The sequence below is a fragment of the Oncorhynchus masou genome, chromosome 6, assembly GCF_036934945.1.
Source record: "Oncorhynchus masou masou isolate Uvic2021 chromosome 6, UVic_Omas_1.1, whole genome shotgun sequence".
NCBI classification, from domain to species: Eukaryota; Metazoa; Chordata; class Actinopteri; order Salmoniformes; family Salmonidae; genus Oncorhynchus; species Oncorhynchus masou.
Genome location: NC_088217.1, coordinates 82162724 through 82184318, shown reverse-complemented (window position 1 = coordinate 82184318; position 21595 = coordinate 82162724). Strand labels below are relative to the sequence as shown.

Genomic DNA, 21595 nt, shown 5'->3' with positions numbered 1-21595 from the left:
TCATCAGTAACGATGCACTGAGGTAGACAAATAAGTCTCTATTGTTATTCAGGGTTATTATTCAATACCACCTGCAGACGACTTGTTAGCTCATCAGTAACGATGCACTGAGGTAGACAAATAAGTCTCTATTGTTATTCAGGGTTATTATTCAATAACACCTGCAGACGACTTGTTAGCTCATCAGTAACGATGCACTGAGGTAGACAAATAAGTCTCTATTGTTATTCAGGGTTATTATTCAATACCACCTGCAGACGACTTGTTAGCTCATCAGTAACGATGCACTGAGGTAGACAAATAAGTCTCTATTGTTATTCAGGGTTATTATTCAACATCACAAATTTCAAGTACCTCCTATCGCATTGAAAACCATGTATCTTCGTCTTCTTTTAAAATTATTTTGTATTTATTTCATGTTTATTTAACTAAGCAAGTCATTAAGAACAAATTCTTACTTACAATGACGTTCTACTAAAAGGCAAAAGGCCTCCTGCGGGGACGGGATTAAAAATGTAAAATAAAATACAAATATATGACAAAACACACATCACAACAAGAGAGAGACCTAAGACAACAACACAGCATAGCAGCAACACATGACAACAACATGGTAGCAACACAACATGGCAGCAGCACAACATGGTAGCAGCACAAAACATGGTAGACAACAGCACAAATGGCAAGAAGGTAGAGACAACAATACATCACCCGAAGCAGCCACAACTGTCAGTAAGAGTGTCCATGATTGGGTCTTTGAAATGGCAACATCATTAACATGCCATGCACTGGCGCCCAATCACAGTTATCACAGGAAGCTAGTAATCCTAGGCGATTGTGTCTATTTAATCATTGTGTGCTCTGTTTGTAAGAGAGGGACCACATCGAGAGTATCTTTAGTGGTAATGTTTGTAGCGACACGAGCGAGAACGCTAATTAAAATGATACGATTTGAGTGTTGCTTTATCGTTTTAGTGTAGTGAGGGGGTGACTTGTGAAGCGTCGTTAGCCAACTAGCGCCTGGCGCTACAATGGCCCTTTCATAGCGGGGTGGTTTGTGGTGGTGTCGTCATCCTTGGCTGCAGTCTCATCTGGAACTGACACACTAACACTGTCTTCTGAGGTTTATTGTGGTTTACCAGGTTCCCCCTCCAGATTCTGTGTTGTGTCTTCGGGTATTAAATGTCAACGTGAAGTTTTTAAACATTGGAAGCTACCACATGTCAATTGAATTGACAGGCATTGAAATGAGGGAGCTTGCCTCGTGAGATTATTGGCAGTCTTTGGACTGCTTCATTATTGGTTGTTAGATCATACAACCACCCCCAAAACAGTGGCCTAACACCAGAGGAATTCAGATTAGAATTGATTATGTAAAGGATTAGGGAGCCGGTGAAATTAACATGTTAGTTAGCATGGCAACAAAGCCAGATATATTATTACTCACTACTTTGACACAGCTTCTTCTTTGATGAAGTTCATTTTATATGGGTCCATGATGATAAATCCTTAAAGAGAGGAATAAAAAGTAAACTTTTGGAGAATGGATTTGCATACGGGCATAATTTATTTGAAAGGCAAATTGCAGATTTGTAGGCAGCTGCAGAACATGATATCAAATATTTGTTTCCCCCGTTTTGATCTATGATCCAGATGAGTAAATGATGATTAAATTATTTGCACGTGGCGTAATCTGAAAGCCACATCTCAGTTTTTTTTAGGGTCCTGTGCAGTTGTAAATTAAACAAATACATGTGTGAACACCAAAGGTTTTTTTCCATTTCAACTTATTTGAGAAGAAATAGTCAATCGTGCAAGGGTGGCTTCTACTATCTTGTGTAATTCACCTTCAATATGGTGATTGGATGTAAATTCACCTTCAGAATCTTTTACTCATGACCTTTTACCTGGTGTGTTCCTTTCGGTACAACTATCTATGTTCTTGATTTGACCCATAGCCTTACAATAGGCCTACATACATACAGTGCCTCCGGAAAGTATTCAGACCCCTTGACTTTTTCTACATTTTGTTAAGTTACAACAAACTAAAATGGATTAAATAAATAAAAATCCTCAGCAGTCTACACACAATACCCCATAATGACAAAGTGAAAACGGGTTTCTAGACATTTTTGCAAATGTATTAAAAGTAAAAAACAGAAAAATCTTATTTACGTAAGTATTCAGACCCTTTGCTTTGAGACTCAAAATTGAGCTCAGGTGCATCCTGGTTCCATTGATTAACCTTGAGATGTTTCTACAACTTGATTGGAGTCCACCTGTGGTAAATTCAATTGATTGGACATGATTTGGAAAGGCACACACCTGTCTATATAAGGTCCCACAGTTGACAGCGCATGTCAAAGCAAAAACTAAGCCATGAGGTCGAAGGAATTGTTTGTAGAGCTCCCAGACAAGATTGTGTCTAGGTACAGATCTGGGGAAGGGTACCAAAACATTTCTGCAGCATTGAAGTTCCCCTAGAACACAGTGGGCTCCGTTATTCTTAAATGGAAGAAGTTTGGAACCACCAAGACTCTTCCGAGAGCTGGCCACCGACCAAACTGAGTAATCGGGGGAGAAGGACCTTGGTCAGGAAGTGACCAAGAACCCGATGGTCACTGTGACAGAGTTCTAGAGTTCCTCTGTGGAAATGGGAAAACCTTCTAGAAGGACAACCATCTATGCAGCACTCCACCAATCAGGGTTTTATGGTAGACTGGCCAAACAGAAGCCACTCCTCAGTAAAAGGCACATGACAGCCCACTTGGAGAGTGCAAAAAAGCACCTACTTTCAGACCATGAGAAACAAGATTCTCTGGTCTGATGAAACCAAGATTAAACTCTTTGGCCTGAATGCCAAGCATCACGTCTGGAGGAAACCTGGCACCATTCCTACGGTGATGCATGGTGGTGGCAGCATCATACTGTGGGGATGTTTTTCAGCGGCAGGGACTGGGATACTATTCCAGATCGAGGCAAAGATGAACAGATCAAAGTACAGAGAGATCCTTGATGCAAACCTGCAACAGAGCGCTCAGGACCTCAGATTGGGGTGACAGTCCAACAGGACAACAACCCCAAGCACACAGCCAAGACAACGCAGGATTAGTACCCACATAACACCAGTCTCAACATCAACAGTGAAGAGGTGACTCCGGGATGCTGGCCTTCCAGGCAGAGTTGCAAAGAAAAATACATATCTCAAATTGGCCAATAAAAAGAAAATGGGCAAAATAACACAGACATTGGACAGAGGAACTCTGCCTAGATGGCCAGCATCCCAGAGTCGCCTCTTCACTGTTGATGTTGAGACTGGTGTTTTGCGGGTACTATTTAATGAAGCTGCCAGTTGAGGACATGTGCATGACCTGTTTCTCAAACTAGACACTCTAATGTACTTGTCCTCTTGCTCAATTGTGCACCGGAGCCTCCCACTTCCCTTTCTATTCTGGTTAGAGCCAGTTTGCCCTGCTCTGTGAAGGAAATAGTACACATTGTTGTACGAGATCTTCAGTTTCTTGGCAATTTCTCGCATGGAATGGCCTTCATTTCTCAGAACAAGAATAGACTGACGAGTTTCAGAAGAAAGTTATTTGTTTCTGGCCATTTTGAGCCTGTAATCGAACCCACAAATGCTGATGCTCCAGATACTCAACTCATCTAATGAAGGACAGTTTTATTGCTTCTTTAATCAGAACAACAGTTTTCAGCTGTGCTAACATCATTGCAAAAGGGTTTTCTAATGATCAATTAGCCTTTTAAAATTATAAACTTGCATTAGCTAATAAAATGTGCCATTGGATCACAGGAGTGATGGTTGCTGATAATGGGCCTCTGTACGCCTAAAAATATCTGCCATCTCCATCTACAACAGTAATTTACAAAATGAACAGTGCATTACACTGTCAATTTGTTGTTATTTTAATAGACAAGAAAATTGCTTTTCTTTCAAAAACTAGGACATTTTTAAGTGACCCCAAACCTTACAACCTGGAATTAAAATGTATTTTTTGGCGGTTTGTATCATTTGATTTACACAACATGCCTACTACTTTGAAGACGCACATTTTCTTTTATTGTGAAACAAAACAAGAAATAAGACAAAAAAAACAGAAAACTTGAGCGTGCATAACTATTCACCCCCCCAAGTCAATACTTTGTATGGCCACCTTTTGCAGCGATTACAGCTGCAGGTATCTTGGGGTATGTCTCTATAAGCTTGGCACATCTAGCCACTGGTAATTTTGCCCATTCTCCAAGGCAAAACTGCTCCAGCTCCTTCAAGTTGGATGGGTTCCGCTGGTGTACAGTAATCTTTAAGTCATAACACAGATTCTCAATTGGATTGAGGTCTGGGCTTTGACTTGGCCATTCCAACACATTTAAATGTTTCCCTTCAAACCACTCGAGTGTCGCTTTAGCAGTATGCTTAGGGTCATTGTACTGCTGGTAGGTGAACCTCCGTCCCAGTCTCAAATCTCTGGAAGACTGAAACAGGTTTCCCTCAAGAATTTCCTTTTATTTAGTGCCATCCATCATTCCTTCAATTCTGCAAGTTTCCCAGTCCCTGCCGATGGAAAAACTTCCCCACAGCATGATGCTGCAACCAACATGCTTCACTGTGGGCATGGTGTTCTCGGGGTGATGAGAGCTGTTGGGTTTGCGCAAGTCATAGTGTTTTCCTTGATGGCGAAAAAGCTCAATTTTAGTCTCATCTGACCAGAGCACTTTCTTGTATTTGGGGAGTCTCCCACATGCCTTTTGCGAACACCAAACGTGTTTGCTTATTTTTTCTTTAAGCAATGGCTTTTTTTTCTGGCCACTCTTCCATAAAGCCCAGCTCTGTGGAGTGTACGGCTTAAAGTGGTCCTATGGACAGATACTGCAATCTCCGCTGTGGAGCTTTGCATCTCCTTCAGGGTTATCTTTGGTCTCTTTGTTGTCTCTCTGATTAATGCCCTCCTTAACTGGTCCGTGAGTTTTGGTGGGCGGCCCTCTCTCTTTAATGGTGCTCCGTGGGATGTTCAAAGTTTCTGTTATTTTTTATAACCCAACCCTGATCTGTACTTTTCCTTTATTTAACTATTTATGTGAATTCTGAAGGTAATTGGTCGCACCTGATCTTATTTACTGGCTTCATAGCTGTCATGTTCTGACCTTAGTTCTTTTGTTATGTCTTTGTTTTAGTAATGGGGTGGACGTGAGTTGGGTGGGTTAGTCTATGTTAGTTTTTCTATGATTTGCTATTTCTGTGTTTGGCCTGGTATGGTTCTCAATCAGAGGCAGCTGTCAATCATTGTCCCTGATTGAGAACCATATTTAGGTACCCTGTTTTCTATTGTGTTTCGTGGGTGATTATTTTCTGTTTTCTGTTGTGTGTCTGCACCAGCCAGAACTGTTTTCGGTTGTCGGTTTATTGTTTTTGTTCAGTGTTCAAGTTCTTTATTAAAAGATATGGACACATACCACGCTGCACCTTGGTCCTCTTCTCCTTCATAGGACGACCGTTACAATAGCAAAGGTGTTGAATTTTGTCCATTACATGAAAACCAAATAAAAATCCATTTAAATTACAGGTTGTAATGCAACAAAATAGGAAAAACACCAAAGGGGAATGAATACTTTTGCAAGGCACAGTGAATGTGATATTTCAGGTTTTTTGTATTATTATAATTTAGAACAATTTCTTAAAACCAGTTTTTGCTTTGTCATTACGGGGTATTGTGTGTAGATTGACGAGGGGAAACAACTATTTCATCAATTTTAGAATAAAGCTGTAACCAAACTAAATGTTGATAGAGTCAAGGGGTCTGAATACTTTCCAAAGGCGCTGTAACAAATACTGTACCTCCACTCACCCTTTAGTGGTGCTTGTTATTGATTGTTAGTGTTACAGCCATTCCTACTGGGCACATACTGGTTGAATCAATGTTGTTTCCACGTCATTTCAATGAAATTACGTTGAACCAACGTGGAATAGATGTTAAATTGACATCTGTGCCCAGTGGGCTGTTTCACTGTTTTAGATTTTATTTGATTTATTAATGACTGCAAGCACAAGGGAATGTATGTGGGCTTAAATATTTGTATGATTGCTGCCATTTCCTAATAATATGTTTGCCTTTATGTTATACTCTATCATGATTTACTACTTTATGTTGTATTTCATCCTTAAACCATCAAGCAACATATTAAGGATACACCGTTTCCCTTTCATATCTAATACATGAGGTGTTCCGTCATGATTGTGGTCTATAGCACGCTGTGCTTTAGACAACATGACTGTCTAGGAAGAGTGAGGGAGCTGTTGAAGCCGGTTAAAGGGATCTATTGCGTTCTACATGATGGGATGTACTTTGCTCGCTCTTTAGAGGCATAAAAACAAAAATGACTGTTTAGATTTAGTGTGTTTCTAGATTTATGTTTTGTCTACAAAGCCCATTATCTTCTCTAAAGGATTTGTTCATTATTCTTACCTTTATGGATAGTCTCTAACCTCTCTCTCCTCTCCTCTAACCCCATAGGACACTTGGCCAGGTGAAAAATGAAAGCTCCCATCACACTCCAGATTCTTCTCTATGCTGCAGTGGTTCGAGGTTTCAAAACAGTGTCCAAGAGAGGCTCAGGTACGTCTCCATTTAACTGTTAGCTGTCTGTCACTCCAGCCCGGTGGTTGAACCTCTCCAGGTATTGGAATCATGGAGAGACGAGTGTGTGATTGAGTCAACTTAACTGTGGTTGGTTGGAGTTGATGTTGGATGATGAATATTCAAAGGAAGGTCCAAATAGAATCTTCTGTTTTCCATCAACTTTTAAGAGCAATGGCTTTTTTCTATGTTACATTTCTATTCCTGTCGATGCACTAATGCTACGGACATTAAATGCATAAACAGCTAACTTTTGTGGTTCTATTGGCTTTTGGTTCTATTGAGTGCTGTCGGTTCGGGCTCCAATCTGTGCCGCTATTTATTATGAACCATCTTCAGGTTGCCTTGGCATTTGTCAAATAAGCACTGTCTATCCACGCCTGACATTGACAGATGGCATCTCCAGTTCAGAAGAGAATGTCTGTCTCTCATACACACTCATAGTTCCCTCTCTCTCTCGCTCTCTCACTCTGTTTGTCTCTCTCTCTTTCTCTCTCTCTCTCCCTGTCCATCCCTCCATAGTTCTCTCTACATTCCCTGATTTGTGAACTTTAAGCCAACAAGAGAACAAATTAGACTGTGAAATAGATGTGAGTCAGAATATTCACCCTACTGTACAACAAAACTTTTGATCAGCCTGCCACTCTGCTACACTAAGACAGCACCTTCAGCTGCAGAATGGGCTTTAGAAGAAACAGCATTGTGTGTTCTTCTGTAGTGGTCCATGGAACAGTTGGATAATGGATCTGTCTTTCCACATGTTTGCGCAGAAATGTTGCTTTAACAGCAGTCAACATTCCCTTTGCAATCTCAGAGTCAAGTGCTTTCAACAATGGATGGCATATGCCATTCATCCATACTCCTCAAAGAATAGTCACTTCTCAGATGAGGTCCTTCACCATCCTGAATTTCACCACAGTTTCAATACAATTACCGTGGCTTTGTGTGATATATTGAGAGTCATGGCAAAGATAGCAGTATATTGTGAAGTACTATATGATGAAGACATGGCCATATGTTAATTCTAGATATCAGTGGTATTACAGTAAGGGATATCAGTGATGTTACAGTAAGTGGTATCAGTAAGGGATATCAGTGGTATTACAGTAAGGGATAACAGTGGTGTTACAGGAAGGGATATCAGTGGTATTACAGTATGGGATATCAGTGGTATTACAGTAAGTGGTAGTAAGGGATATCAGTGTTGTTACAGTAAGGGATATCAGTGGTATTACAGTAAGTGGTAGTAAGGAGTATCAGTGGTGTTACAGTAAGCGGTAGTAAGGGATATCAGTGGTGTTACAGTAAGTGGTAGTAAGGGATATCAGTGGTGTTACAGTAAGTGGTAGTAAGGGATATCAGTGGTGTTACAGTAAGTGGTAGTAAGGGATATCAGTGATATTACAGTAAGTGGTAGTAAGGGATATCAGTGGTGTTACAGTAAGTGGTAGTAAGACATATCAGTGGTATTACAGTAAGTGGAATCAGTAAGCGATATCAGTGGTCTTACAGTAAGTGGTAGTGAGGGATATCAGTGGTATTACAGTAAGTGGAATCAGTAAGCGATATCAGTGGTGTTACAGTAAGTGGTAGTAAGGGATATCAGTGGTATTACAGTAAGTAAAATCCGTAAGCGATATCAGTGGTGTTACAGTAAGTGGTAGTATGGGATATCAGTGGTATTACAGTAAGTGGAATCAGTAAGCGATATCAGTGGTGTTACAGTAAGTGGTAGTAAGGGATATCAGTGGTGTTACAGTAAGTGGTAGTATGGAATATCAGTGGTGTTACAGTAAGTGGTAGTAAGGGATATCAGCGGTATTACAGTAAGTGGAATCAGTAAGCAATATCAGTGGTGTTACAGTAAGTGGTAGTAAGGGATATCAGTGGTGTTACAGCAAGTGGTAGTAAGGGATATCAGTGGTGTTACAGTAAGTGGTAGTAAGGGATATCAGTGGTGTTACAGTAAGGGATATCAGTGGTATTACAGTAAGTGGTAGTAAGGGATATCAGTGGTATTACAGTAAGTGGTAGTAAGGGATATCAGTGGTATTACACTAAGGGATATCAGTGGTATTACAGTAAGTGGTAGTAAGGGATATCAGTGGTATTACAGTAAGGGACAGCAGCGGTATTACAGGAAGTAAGTGGTAGTAAGGGATATCAGTGGTATTACAGTAAGGGATATCAGTGGTATTACAGTAAGGGATATCAGTGGTATTACAGTAAGTGGTAGTAAGGGATATCAGTGGTATTACCATAAGGGATATCTGTGGTATTACAGTAAGGGCCAGCAGCAGTAGAAAGGTGTCTCCCGACTACCCCGCTGACGGCCAGATGGCCTCTCTCTCTCTCTCTCTCTCTCTCTCTCTCTCTCTCTCCCTCTCTCTCTTTCTCTCACTTTCACCCCATCAGGGAGTCAACGTCTCTCTTGGAGCCTTTATCAGCGCTAATTTGAACTAGTGGAATGATATGTGCTGCCATATCCACCGTGTCCCACAGGGATGTATTAAAGGTGGCTCTACCAGGGGAGCGATGTGGGAGGAGAGACATTTCCTGTGACCTAGCATTTCTCTGGCTATTGACGGAATAGAGGGAGGACATCATTCCTTCATTGATAACATGCAGGCAAAGGAGAGACCTTGAGAAATGTATTTGTATAGCGAATATTTATAAACATCTGTAAGTGTGTCGTTCAAGGATGAATCTGGATGAATCTGTGGGAAAAACAACATATAATGGAAGACATACTGTACATTGATGGGGATCTTTTAGCAGTAGTTTATTCATGCTCAGAAGGATATTTGCTTATGTTGTGTTTTCAATTGTCCTTTAACTTCTTGAAACTCCCCATCCCGGATCCGGGTTTGTGACTAAAGCCTCAGGCTCATTAGCATAACGCAACGTTAACGATTTCTGAAAATCGCAAATAAAATGAAAATAATGCGTCTGCTCTCAAGCTTAGCCTTTTCTTAACAACACTGTCATCTCAGATTTTCAAAATATGCTTTTGAACCATAGAAATTGACTAATTTGTGTAAGAGTATGCAAAGCTAGCATAGCATTTTGAGTAGCATTTAGCACGCAACATTTTCACAAAAACCAGATAACCAAATAAATAAAATCATTTACCTTTGAAGAGCTTCTGATGTTTTCAATGAGGAGACTCTCAGTTACATACCAAATGCGCAGTTTTTCCTGAAAGCGTCTGTGTGTAGGAGAAATCGTTCCGTTTTCTACATTGCGTCTGGCTACCGAAACTAACCGAAAATTCAGTCACCTACAACGTAAAACTTTTCCGGATTAACTACATAATATCGACCGAAACATGGCAAACGTTGTTTGGAATCAATCCTCAAGGTGTTTTTTCACATATCTCTTCATTGATATGCAGTTCGTGGAAGCTTGCTTTCCTCTCTGTATCCCATGGAAAAATACTGGCAGGTGACTTTTGCGCACCAATTTCGGCGCAGGACACCGGGCGGACACCTGGTAAATGTGGTCTCTTATGGTCAATCTTCCAATGATCTGCCTACAAATACGTCACAATGCTGCAGACACCTTGGGGAAACGACAGAAAGGGCAGGCTCATTCCTCTCGCATTCACAGCCATATAAGGAGACAATGGGAAACAGAGCCTCAAAAATCCTGCTCATTTCCTGGATGCCATCTCATCTTGGATTTGCCTGAAGCTCACGTTCTAGGGCACGCACAGAGAATATCTTGGTAGTTCTGGACACGTCAGAGTGTTTTCTTTCGAATGCTATCAATTATATGCATAGTCGAGCATCTTTTTGTGACAAAATATCTTGTTTAAAACGGGAACGTTTTTCATCCAAAAATGAAATAGCGCCCCCATAGATGTAAGAGGTTAATGCATATCAGACAGCAGGGCCTTTAATACATATCAGACAGTAGGGCTTTTATTACATATCTGACAGCAGGGCCTACTGCAGGGCCTTTAATACATATCAGACAGCAGGGCCTTTATTACATATCTGACAGCAGGGCCTTTAATACATATCAGATAGCAGGGCCTTTATTACATATCTGACAGCAGGGCTTTTAATACATATCAGACAGCAGGGCCTTTATTACATATCTGACAGCAGGGCCTTTAATACATATCAGACAGCAGGGCCTTTATTACATATCTGACAGCAGGGCCTTTAATACATATCAGACAGCAGGGCCTTTATTACATATCTGACAGCAGGGCCTTTATTACATATCTGACAGCAGGGCCTTTAATACATATCAGACAGCAGGGCCTTTAATGCATATCAGACAGCAGGGCCTTTATTACATATCTGACAGCAGGGCCTTTAATACATATCAGACAGCAGGGCCTTTAATACATATCAGACAGCAGGGCCTTTGATACATATCTGACAGCAGGGCCTTTATAGCAGGGCCTTTATTACATATCTGACAGCAGGGCTTTTAATGCATATCAGACAGCAGGGCCTTTAATGCATATCAGACAGCAGGGCCTTTAATACATATCAGACAGCAGGGCCTTTAATACATATCAGACAGCAGGGCCTACTGCAGGGCCTTTAATACATATCTGACAGCAGGGCCTTTAATACATATCAGACAGCAGGGCTTTAATGCATATCAGACAGCAGGGCCTTTAACCTGTTGAAAGTAAGTCGCTCTGGATAAGAGCGTCTGCTAAATGACTTAAATGTAAAATGAAACTCTAGGGGCGCTATATCATTTTTGGATAAAAAGATGTGCCCGTTTTAAGTGCAATATTTTGTCACAAAAAGATGCTCGACTATGCATATAATTAGTAGCTTTGGAAAGAAAACACTCTGACGTTTCCAGAACTGCAAAGGTATTTTCTGTGCGTGCCCTAGAACGTGAGCTTCAGGCAAAACCAAGATGAGACGGCATCCAGGAAATGAGCAGGATTTTTGAGGCTCTGTTTTCCATTGTCTCCTTATATGGCTGTGAATGCGAGAGGAGTAAGTCTGCCCTTTCTGTCGTTTCCCCAAGGTGTCTGCAGCATTGTGACGTATTTGTAGGCATATCATTGGAAGATTGACCATAAGAGACCACATTTACCAGGTGTCCGCCCGGTGTCCTGCGCCAAAATTGGTGCACAAAAGTCAGCTGCAAGTATTTTTCCACAGAATTCAGAGAAGAATGCAGGCTTCCACGAACGATATATCAATAAAGAGATATGTGAAAAAACACCTTGAGGATTGATTCCAAACAACGTTTGCCATGTTTCGGTCGATATTATGGAGTTAATTCGGAAAAAGTTTGACGTTGTAGGTGACTGAATTTTCGGTTCATTTCGGTAGCCAAATGTGATGTACAAAACGGAGCGATTTCTCCTACACACAGACGCTTTCAGGAAAAACTGCGCATTTGGTATGTAACTGAGAGTCTCCTCATTGAAAACATCCGAAGCTCTTCAAAGGTAAATGATTTTATTTATATGGTTATCTGGTTTTTGTGAAAATGTTGCGTGCTAAATGCTACTCAAAATGCTAAGCTAGCTTAGCATACTCTTACACAAATTAGTCAATTGCTATGGTTCAAAAGCATATTTTGAAAATCTGAGATGACAGTGTTGTTAAGAAAAGGCTAAGCTTGAGAGTAGGCGCATTATTTTCATTTTATTTGCGATTTTCAGAAATCGTTAACGTTACATTATGCTAATGAGCTTGAGGCTATAACTGTATACAGGTTTTTTCATAGCCAAACGTGAACAAAACGGAGCGATTTGTCCTACACAAATAATATTTTTTGAAAAACTGCACATTTGCTATGTAACTGAGAGTCTCCTCATTGAAAACATCCGAAGCTCTTCAAAGGTAAATGATTTTATTTATTTGGTTATCTGGTTTTTGTGAAAATGTTGCGTGCTAAATGCTACTCAAAATGCTAAGCTAGCTTAGCATACTCTTACACAGATTAGTGAATTGCTATGGTTCAAAAGCATATTTTGAAAATCTGAGATGACAGTGTTGTTAAGAAAAGGCTAAGCTTGAGAGTAGGCACATTGTTTTCATTTTATTTGCGATTTTCAGAAATCGTTAACGCTGCGTTATGCTAATGAGCCTGAGGCTTTAGTCACGATCCCGGATCCGGGATGGGGAGTTTGAAGAAGTTAATGCATATCAGACAGCAGGGCCTTTAATACATATCAGACAGCAGGGCCTTTAATACATATCAGACAGCAGGGCCTTTAATACATATCAGACAGCAGGGCCTACAGCAGGGCCTTTAATACATATCAGACAGCAGGGCCTTTGATACATATCAGACAGCAGGGTCTTTATTACATATCTGACAGCAGGGCCTTTAATACATATCAGACAGCAGGGCCTTTAATACATATCAGACAGCAGGGCCTTTGATACATATCTGACAGCAGGGCCTTTAATACATATCAGACAGCAGGGCCTTTATACATATCAGACAGCAGGGCCTTTAATACATATCAGACAGCAGGGCCTTTAATGCATATCAGACAGCTGGGCCTGCAGCAGGGCCTTCAATGCATATTAGACAGCTGGGCCTGCAGCAGGGCCTTTAATGCATATCTGACAGCAGGGCCTGCAGCAGGGCCTTCAATGCATATTAGACAGCTGGGCCAACAGCAGGGCCTTTAAAGCATATCAGACAGCAGGGCCTGCAGCAGGGCCTTCAATGCATATTAGACAGCTGGGCCTGCAGCAGGGCCTTTAAACCATATCAGAGAGCAGGGCCTGCAGCAGGGCCTTCAATGCATATTAGACAGCAGGGCCTGCAGCAGGGCCTTTATTGCATATCAGACAGCATGACCTGCAGCAGGGCCTTCAATGCATATTAGACAGCTGGGCCAACAGCAGGGCCTTCAATGCATATTAGACAGCAGGGCCTGCAGCAGGGCCTTCAATGCATATTAGACAGCAGGGCCTACAGCAGGGCCTTTAAAGCATATCAGACAGCAGGGCCTTTAATGCATGTCAGACAGCAGGGCCTGGAGCCCTAGAGCTTGAGGAAAGGTTTTCGCTTTCATGGCGACATTCCCTGTGGGCTTCCCTTCCAGGTAGGTGGATGAGCCGGAGCCTGAGGTGGTTATTTGAAATGTGTCCTCTGATAAATAAAAGCCCTGCTCCGCACTGCGTTGTTAGTCCAGGTCCATTGTTCACTTTGCTATTAGAGACAACCTTTTTTCTTCACCATGAATCAGGCAGCTTGCCTGAGTTATGCTTGAAATCCTATTGACCTGAAATGGTTTATATCGTTTCATTATCTTTCCTTTGTTTTTAAATGTACTTAATCACCGTACTTTCCAGCTGGAAGCTGTTGGATCAACATAGACATTACAGTACATGTGTTGTCTAAACGCCTGACCCTATAAAACAGGGACGTTTTCCCATTTGTCATCCATAATATCCTCTTTGTTTGTTAGAGTGCTGATGTTGAATAAATGGTTGATCAAACAGAGAATTTGTTTAATGCAACACATCACATTCAGGAGAGAATCGCTGCAGGTGATACAAGGCCTCTAGACCCCAAACCATTTGATCACAGAGTATGAAATGTGTTTTTCCCCTGTTATTATTTCCATTTTATTCAGTCCTTCTGTAGAGGAAATGTCCCCGTTCGAAACAGTGTTAGTGGACAGTGTTGTCAGCTTTGACGTTGTGTTTTGACCATGCTTGCTGGTTGATTCAATAAGGGGAAGCTTGAACAGCCACTGTTGTGTAACCTAGCAATGATTTGAATGGAATGAAGTACTCAGAATTAGACTTGGTTCTAAAGCAGCTGTCTTCTTGTGCTTCTCGCTAACAAGGCAAGACACTTTCAGTAGACTTTAATGAATTAATTCGATACATTGGAAATGGAAGTGAATACAACGGATACAATAGGGATTCATCTCTCTTTCTGTTTCCTCTCATTATATTCCCAGATATCACAATAGCAACCCAGTCATCTTTAGACTAGGTGTTGACCAGACTCAGCAGACATGCATCATTTGTCATCACCGTAGAGCAGGTGTTCCCCTAGGGGTACACACAATGCCATCGGGGGTACGCCAAATAAAAATGTGGTTCACATTTTTAAATATATATTTTTAATGTCTTCACATTTTCAAACAGTCCGTTTATATTTTCCAACGGGGCTATACATTTGATTGAGGTTTTTTTCTCAACTGAGTAGCCTCGTTTCACTGCCAAAAATAAAATTAAACCATCTCGTGTTCAGCGAAATAACAACACAATGTCAAATACAGGTAGCCTAGTCAAATAATTAACATCCAATCACATTAATCGTTAGTCTCTCGCGGGAATTCCACTAACGGTCCGTATGTAGCCAAACGTAGCTGCTGCTCATTCCGTTTGCTCGAAAATTGATAAATGGTTAAAAATATTAAGGCCCGCGGCCATAGAGACACATACCAGCTCTACTACACATGCACCTGTCGACGACACAAGATGTTGTGCTTCCACGAGCACATCCAATGCTAGCATCAGTAATTCTACATTTGTTGTTAGCCCAGCTAGCATGGACACTGACAGTTGTGAATCTAATGCAGCCGAAGAGCTACTGCCCTCTTACCTAGCACCGAACAACAGACAGGGACGTTGGACCGCAAATATGATGACAACTACATTGATTTGGGGTTCACTTATTTTGGGAGTAGTGCCTTTCCTCAGTCACAGTGTGTTATATGTGCAAAAGTACTATCTCACAACTCGATGAAAACTTCACTCATGCGCAGACATTCAGAAACAAAACATGCCAATTTGAAAAATAAGCCACAGGAGTTTTTTGAGCGAGAATTAAGACGATTTTCGAGTAGTAAGACGTATAAAAGCAACAGATACCATTAATAAGAAGGGGCTAGAAGCGTCTTATATGGTGAGCTACCGAGTGGCTAGGACAGGCAAGCCCCATACTATTGTGGAGGACTAAAATCTTCCTGCGGCCACGGATATTGCTGGGACAATGCTGGGGGAAAGGCCCCAAAAAACTATTAAGACAATTCCTTCATCAAACAACACTGTTTCACGATACATCAGTGACATGGCAGGAGATGTTTTGAAACAATTACTGCTTCACAAACAAGCCAGTGAATTCTATGCATTACAGCTGGATGAGTCAACAGACGTGGCGAACCTGGCACAGCTCCTGGTATATGGCCCGTTACGTTTATGGGGGGTCAATTAAGGAAGACATCCTTTTCTGCAAACCACTGGAAACCAGGACAACCGGAGAGGATATTTTTTAAGGACTGAACAGCTTTATGACATCAAATGGACTTTGGTGGTCAAGATGTGTTGGTATCTGTACTGATGGCGCAAAAGCAATGACAGGGAGACATAGTGGGAGTGGTAACTGCAGCATCCACCGAGAGGCTCTTGCTGCCAAAGGAATACCTGACAGCTTGAAAAACATTTTGGACACTTCAGTGAAAATGGTTAACTTTGTTAAAGCAAAGCCCCTGAACTCTCATGTATTTGATGCACTATGCTATGATAGCGACCATGTAAAGCTTTTACAACATACTGGTGCTGGTTATCAAGGGGCAAAGTATTGGCACATTTCTTTAAATTGAGAGACGACCTTAAAGCTTTCTTTAATGACCATCATTTTCACTTGTCTGACCGCTTGCATGACTGGGTGATATTTATTCTCGCCTGAGTGATCTGAATATAGGATAACAGGGACTCTCCGCAGCTATATTCAAAATTGATGCTTTGATTAATAAGTTGGAGCTCTTCTCTGACTGCATTAACAAACACAACACACAGATCTTTCCATCATTGTATGATTTGTTGTGTGCAAATGAACTCAAGCTTACGGACAATGTCAAATGTGACATAGTGAAGCACCTAAGCAAGTTGGGTGCGCAATTACGCAGGTACTTTCCTGAAACGGATGACACAAACAACTGGATTCCTTATCCCTTTCATGCCTTGAAATCGCAACAAGCGGTTCTGTGAAAATTGAATTTAATAGGGAGCCACTGCCAGATATCTTGATTGGGCTGCCCTCAAGAGTATCCTGCCTTGGAAACTCACGCTGTTAAGACACTGATGCCCTTTACAACCAAGTACCTATGTGAGAGTGCATTCTCAGCCCTCATTGGCATAAACTAAATACAGGCACAGACTGTGTGTGGAAAATGATTTAAGACTGAGACTCTCCAATAAAATCCAACATTGCAGAGTTATGTACATCCTTTCAAGCACACCCTTCTCATTAACCTGTGGTGAGTTATACACAATTTTTGATGAACAAATAAAGTTTTATATGAATATGGCTAAATAAAGAGCAAAATTATTGATTATTATTATATTATTATTTGTGCCCTGGTCCTATAAGAGCTCTTTGTCACTTCCCATGAGCCGGGTTGTGACAAAAACACTCATTCTTATGTTTAATAAATGTATTGTATAGTGTTTGTGTAGCAGGCTTACAATTATGGCAATAAACATTTGAGAGTGGGCTGACCCTGGTGCTAGAGAGGGTACGCAGTTGGAGGTTGCATGTTTGAAGGGGTACAGGACTATAAAAAGTTTGGGATCCACTGCCTTAGAGGAAGCAGCAACTGCACCCACGTCGGCCATTTTGTGTCAAAGCAGTTGCCCTGATCCTATAAGGGGAGAGAACAGAGGGGACAAGTTAGAAAACAACCATACAGAGTGGTGATACCTAAATACTAGCCCTGGGGCCACATCTGGCCTCTCGTGGCATATCAACATTAATTCAATTAAGAAAAATCCCTTAATATGTACTTTGACAATTTGAATGATCAAAGAGGTTTAAAATAAAATTGAGCTTACAGAAAAGCACAATGATATACACATTTTCAATAAATTAAAATAATTATTTTTGCTAATAAGATTTGAAATATTTGATTGAAAGTGTCACTTCAGGCTAAGTCCTGAAGGTACGGTACCTCTGGTCTGTGACCATCACAATGTCCACTTAAGCCAAGATAGAATCCAAATTCCATGACTAAAATAAACAGACCCAGCCATCTATATTCATTCCTAGTATAATTGCTCCCGGATTTCTCACCAGCAAACATTGATGACTGCTGTGGATTCTAGCCTAATCTCTTGACAATGATTGATGCAAATGTGATATCTCAAACTCCTCCTCTACCGCAGGATATATCTCTGCTCTTTAGTATCCGTTCCTTAGTGACAGACAAATGATTCCTGTCAGCTGACTCTCCTAGTAATTATGACAAAATATTAAAACTAACTTCCAGCTTCTTTTACAGCCTCATTTGAATTATGATTCAAATATGAAACAGCCAATCTCTTCCTGGGGTTGTTTATTTTCCACCAAATCAATGGCAGCTCTGAAATAAAGAATTTCTCTCTGAGATGATGGAACTCAGTTACTGATGGTTTCACGTCTCAGTGTGCCACTTCGGATGAAGAGTTGTAAATAAGACAAGTTAGCGTGCTATCTGCCTCACCAGCCAGGCCTTGGTTCCCGTTAGACTATTTCAAAATAGCACAGCCACTGAATATATCCTTCTATCCTTCTATTCTTCTATCTAGCACCGTCACTCCACCACTACAGTGCGGTTCTGTCTCAAATGGCGCCCTATTCCCTACATAGTGCACTACCTTAGACCAGAGCCCTATGGGAAGTGCAGGAAATGCAATATAGGGAATAGGGTGCAATGTAGGGAATAGGGTGCCATTTGAGACACTACGTACTGTAGTTGTGGACCACATCTCACAGCTCGCCGTATTTTCTGTCAGGAAACACATCCAAGGACGTCCTGGCAGTCAATTAAATCTACGCTCCTCGTCTTCCTCAACAGACTAAAGTACAGGGAGGATGTCAGGAAGGAATTGGTACCTCGCTGCTGCTGCTGCTGCTGCTGACCCCAATGGGGATACTCACAGTTTGACCAATAACAGGCCCCGGCAAATCAATTAGAGCCAGGCACTTGACTTCGTAATTTATATTAAAGGATGTTAAATATGGCAGTGATTTGTCAGCAATAACAGCCCATAAATGTTGATGGAATAGGACCAATAGCCAAAAATCCACCTGCAAAACAGAGTGAATGGTTTGCATATAGGCTAAATGTAAAGTAAACCACTTAGGATAATCAAGCACAATGTGCATGCAGTTGGCCAGAGCAGCACTGACTGAAGTCCTTTGTCAAGTGCAACCCAAACTGTTACCTTCTGCAGTTAACTGCTTCACACAGACAGAACATTGTCTGATACTGCTAAACTAAAGCTGACATGAAGCATGATGAGCTTTTTTAAAATTCAAAGCAGCGTGTGAAGATGTAGGAGTACGATCACTGATTGGATGTACATGACAGCCATGGCGTAAACATATGGTGACACAATTGGAACAAATGAACAAGAAGCGGAGACGGATTTCAAAAGGCACTGATCTGTTTCCACACATTAAAGTATAATTAGATATCTGCCTCTGATCAACTCATTCAATCTGAAACCACAAGGCGAGCAGTATTGATCGCAGCGATACGTTGTATTATCTATGCTTTGCAGTCCGCGGTATCTTCCGCTGCTATGTTTTGATACTCTGTTTACTAGCCTAGCTAGCGTTGTCTGGGTGATCGATGTAATACACCGTGCGAGATCCATGGTCTTTTACCTCTGTTCAGCACATATCATTTTCAATCAATCCATTTCAGTCTTGTATTGATTTGCATCCTTCAGGACACTTGTAGGAGACAGCCCTAATGATGATAATGTTAATCATCACTTGCGATAATGGCTGTTAGACAGCTGTTTGCCTCCGTGAGTCTCATAGGTCCTCTGAAAACACACACATATACAGGCACACACACACACACACACACACACACACACACACACACACACACACACACACACACACACACACACACACACACACACACACACACACACACACACACACACACACACACACACACACACACACACACACACACACACACACACACATCTTCCTTCAGTCAATACTCCCACAGCTGCCTCTCAAGTAGTGAATGATTGTCTCCGTTGTGTGGGGGGCTCACGGCAGGAGAGATTGATCACAGCCATGATGTTGGCAATGAAATAGTCGGGTCACTTGGAATTTGTTTTCCTCTTCCCTGCAGCTCACAGCAGCTCTCATCCAGTCAACGTGCTGCTGAATGCTGCAGTCTGATGAGTGAGGTAGTGAGTTTACAGGGATCTGCCGGCCGGCCAGGCCCTGAGAAAGATGCTATAGCCCTTTGCTGCCTCAACGTGGTGATCAATCTGGAGTGTCTCTCCCAGGAGTTACATGTGTTACGATGCCACAGCCACACGGCCTCTAGGGTCTAGACTAGAGGTATTGCCTGGGCACTTTGTGGAAAGAGCATCTGGAAAGGTGGGGTTGTGAAGTGAATAGCTACTTTGATGGTTCCTACCATATGCATATTGCATAAAAGTATGTTCCCTTGGTTACATGCAGATGCTGTGAGGAACACATGACCATTCTCTCAACCTGCCGCTCGCTGCAAGGGAATGTAGCTCCCATCCCCTCCTGTGCTCCTTCATTCCTTCCCTCCAGACTCCCGTCTTAAGGCAACAGCACTTTGTCTTGTGAGTTGACCCGACGTCCTGCGCTGCAATTCACTGCTCCCTTCTGACAAGTTGCATAATGCGTGACCAAAGCCCCTAGATTGAGGCCATTGGCCATCATTGGCCAGTTCACAGCAGCTGTAGGTGTGTCCACTTAACCCTTAATACCCAAGGGCCCAAGCGTCTGAGCATTGAAAGTACAGTATACTCTGTGAAACCTCCCGTCTGTCTGTGAAGCCTCCTGTCTGTCTGTGAAGCTTGTTTCATAAGGACAGTATAGTGGACTTTTTGACATCCTTTCTCAGTAACAATGGAGCAACTGTACTATGTCAATTGTCTTTGAGCAAAAGTTTATTATAAAATATTCCATTATTTCTTGCAGATTAACATTTATTGTCATGAGTTGTCCTGGAGGCTGAACCGAGCGATAGGCCAGCTGCAAAGTCACAATTGGGTATATTGAACAAATGTATGAAAAAAATGTGGTTTTAATTTAAGGTTATGGTTAGGCATTAGGGTTAGCAGTGTGGTTAAGGTTAGGGTTAGGTTTAAAATCAGATTTTATAACTTTGCGGCTGTGATGGGTGCTGCATGGCTAACCCTGCATGTCAGATATATTCTAATATGATACCTCTACCTCTTCTTGCAGGTAATAGCTGGCAGGAACGTTCCACAGTATTTACATCCATTGAATATGCGACCAAAACTTCATCGTTGACTTTTGTCCTTGGTTCTGACAGTGAGCTTCATGACACCAGTTCACTTCACATGGCTGGGGGCTTTGGACAAACACAACACTAAAACTACCCACAAATTCATATAACGAGGGGAAAGTCCAAGAGCAGCATTGTGTCGACATTGATTTATTCAAAGGCCGACAGAAACGCTGCACTTAGCCTACTATTAACATGGACCACTACCCCGCACAAACAGGATACCACATTTCACTGGAATATCAGGAAAGAAAATACTCCTTTAAGGTTTCCTAAATGTTTTCTGCAGCTTAGCTCTTTAGGCTGGCATTTGTAGCCAATTTGAAGGATTATGTGTGTGGTTGATAATGAGCTGTTGGCAGAGAGGATTCTAACATGGAGGAGGCTAGAGAGGCCTTTCTTCTTAAACGAAGAAATTCAAAATCAATGTCCTGGTTTCTGTGGCTACGAGGGTTTTTAAAAACGTATAGGGCAGTCATTCCTAGGCTGAAATGACTCTTATCTTCATTGACGGACTCGAGCCAGGGGAGGAAATTAACCAGTGCTCTGGGTGTCAGACCTGCTATGACTCATATTTTTACCCTCTCTCTTATTTAGCAGACGCTCTTATCCAGACTTACAAGAGCAATTAGGGCTAAGTGCCTTGCTGAAGGGCACATGGATAGATTTTTTACCTAGT

General features: G+C 41.7%; 1 protein-coding gene across 3 annotated transcripts in view; it reads left to right on the top strand.

Annotated features, from left to right (window-relative positions):
* The window catches only part of LOC135542791 (interleukin-1 receptor accessory protein-like 1-B), a 462236-nt gene that overhangs the window by 17471 nt on the left and 423170 nt on the right, over positions 1–21595 (top strand). For all 3 annotated transcript variants that reach the window (XM_064969989.1, XM_064969990.1, XM_064969988.1), the window contains exon 2: positions 6528–6629. In XM_064969989.1, coding sequence (XP_064826061.1) covers positions 6548–6629 — 82 coding nt within the window. In that variant the 5' untranslated portion in view covers positions 6528–6547. The remainder of the gene's footprint in view (positions 1–6527; positions 6630–21595) is intronic.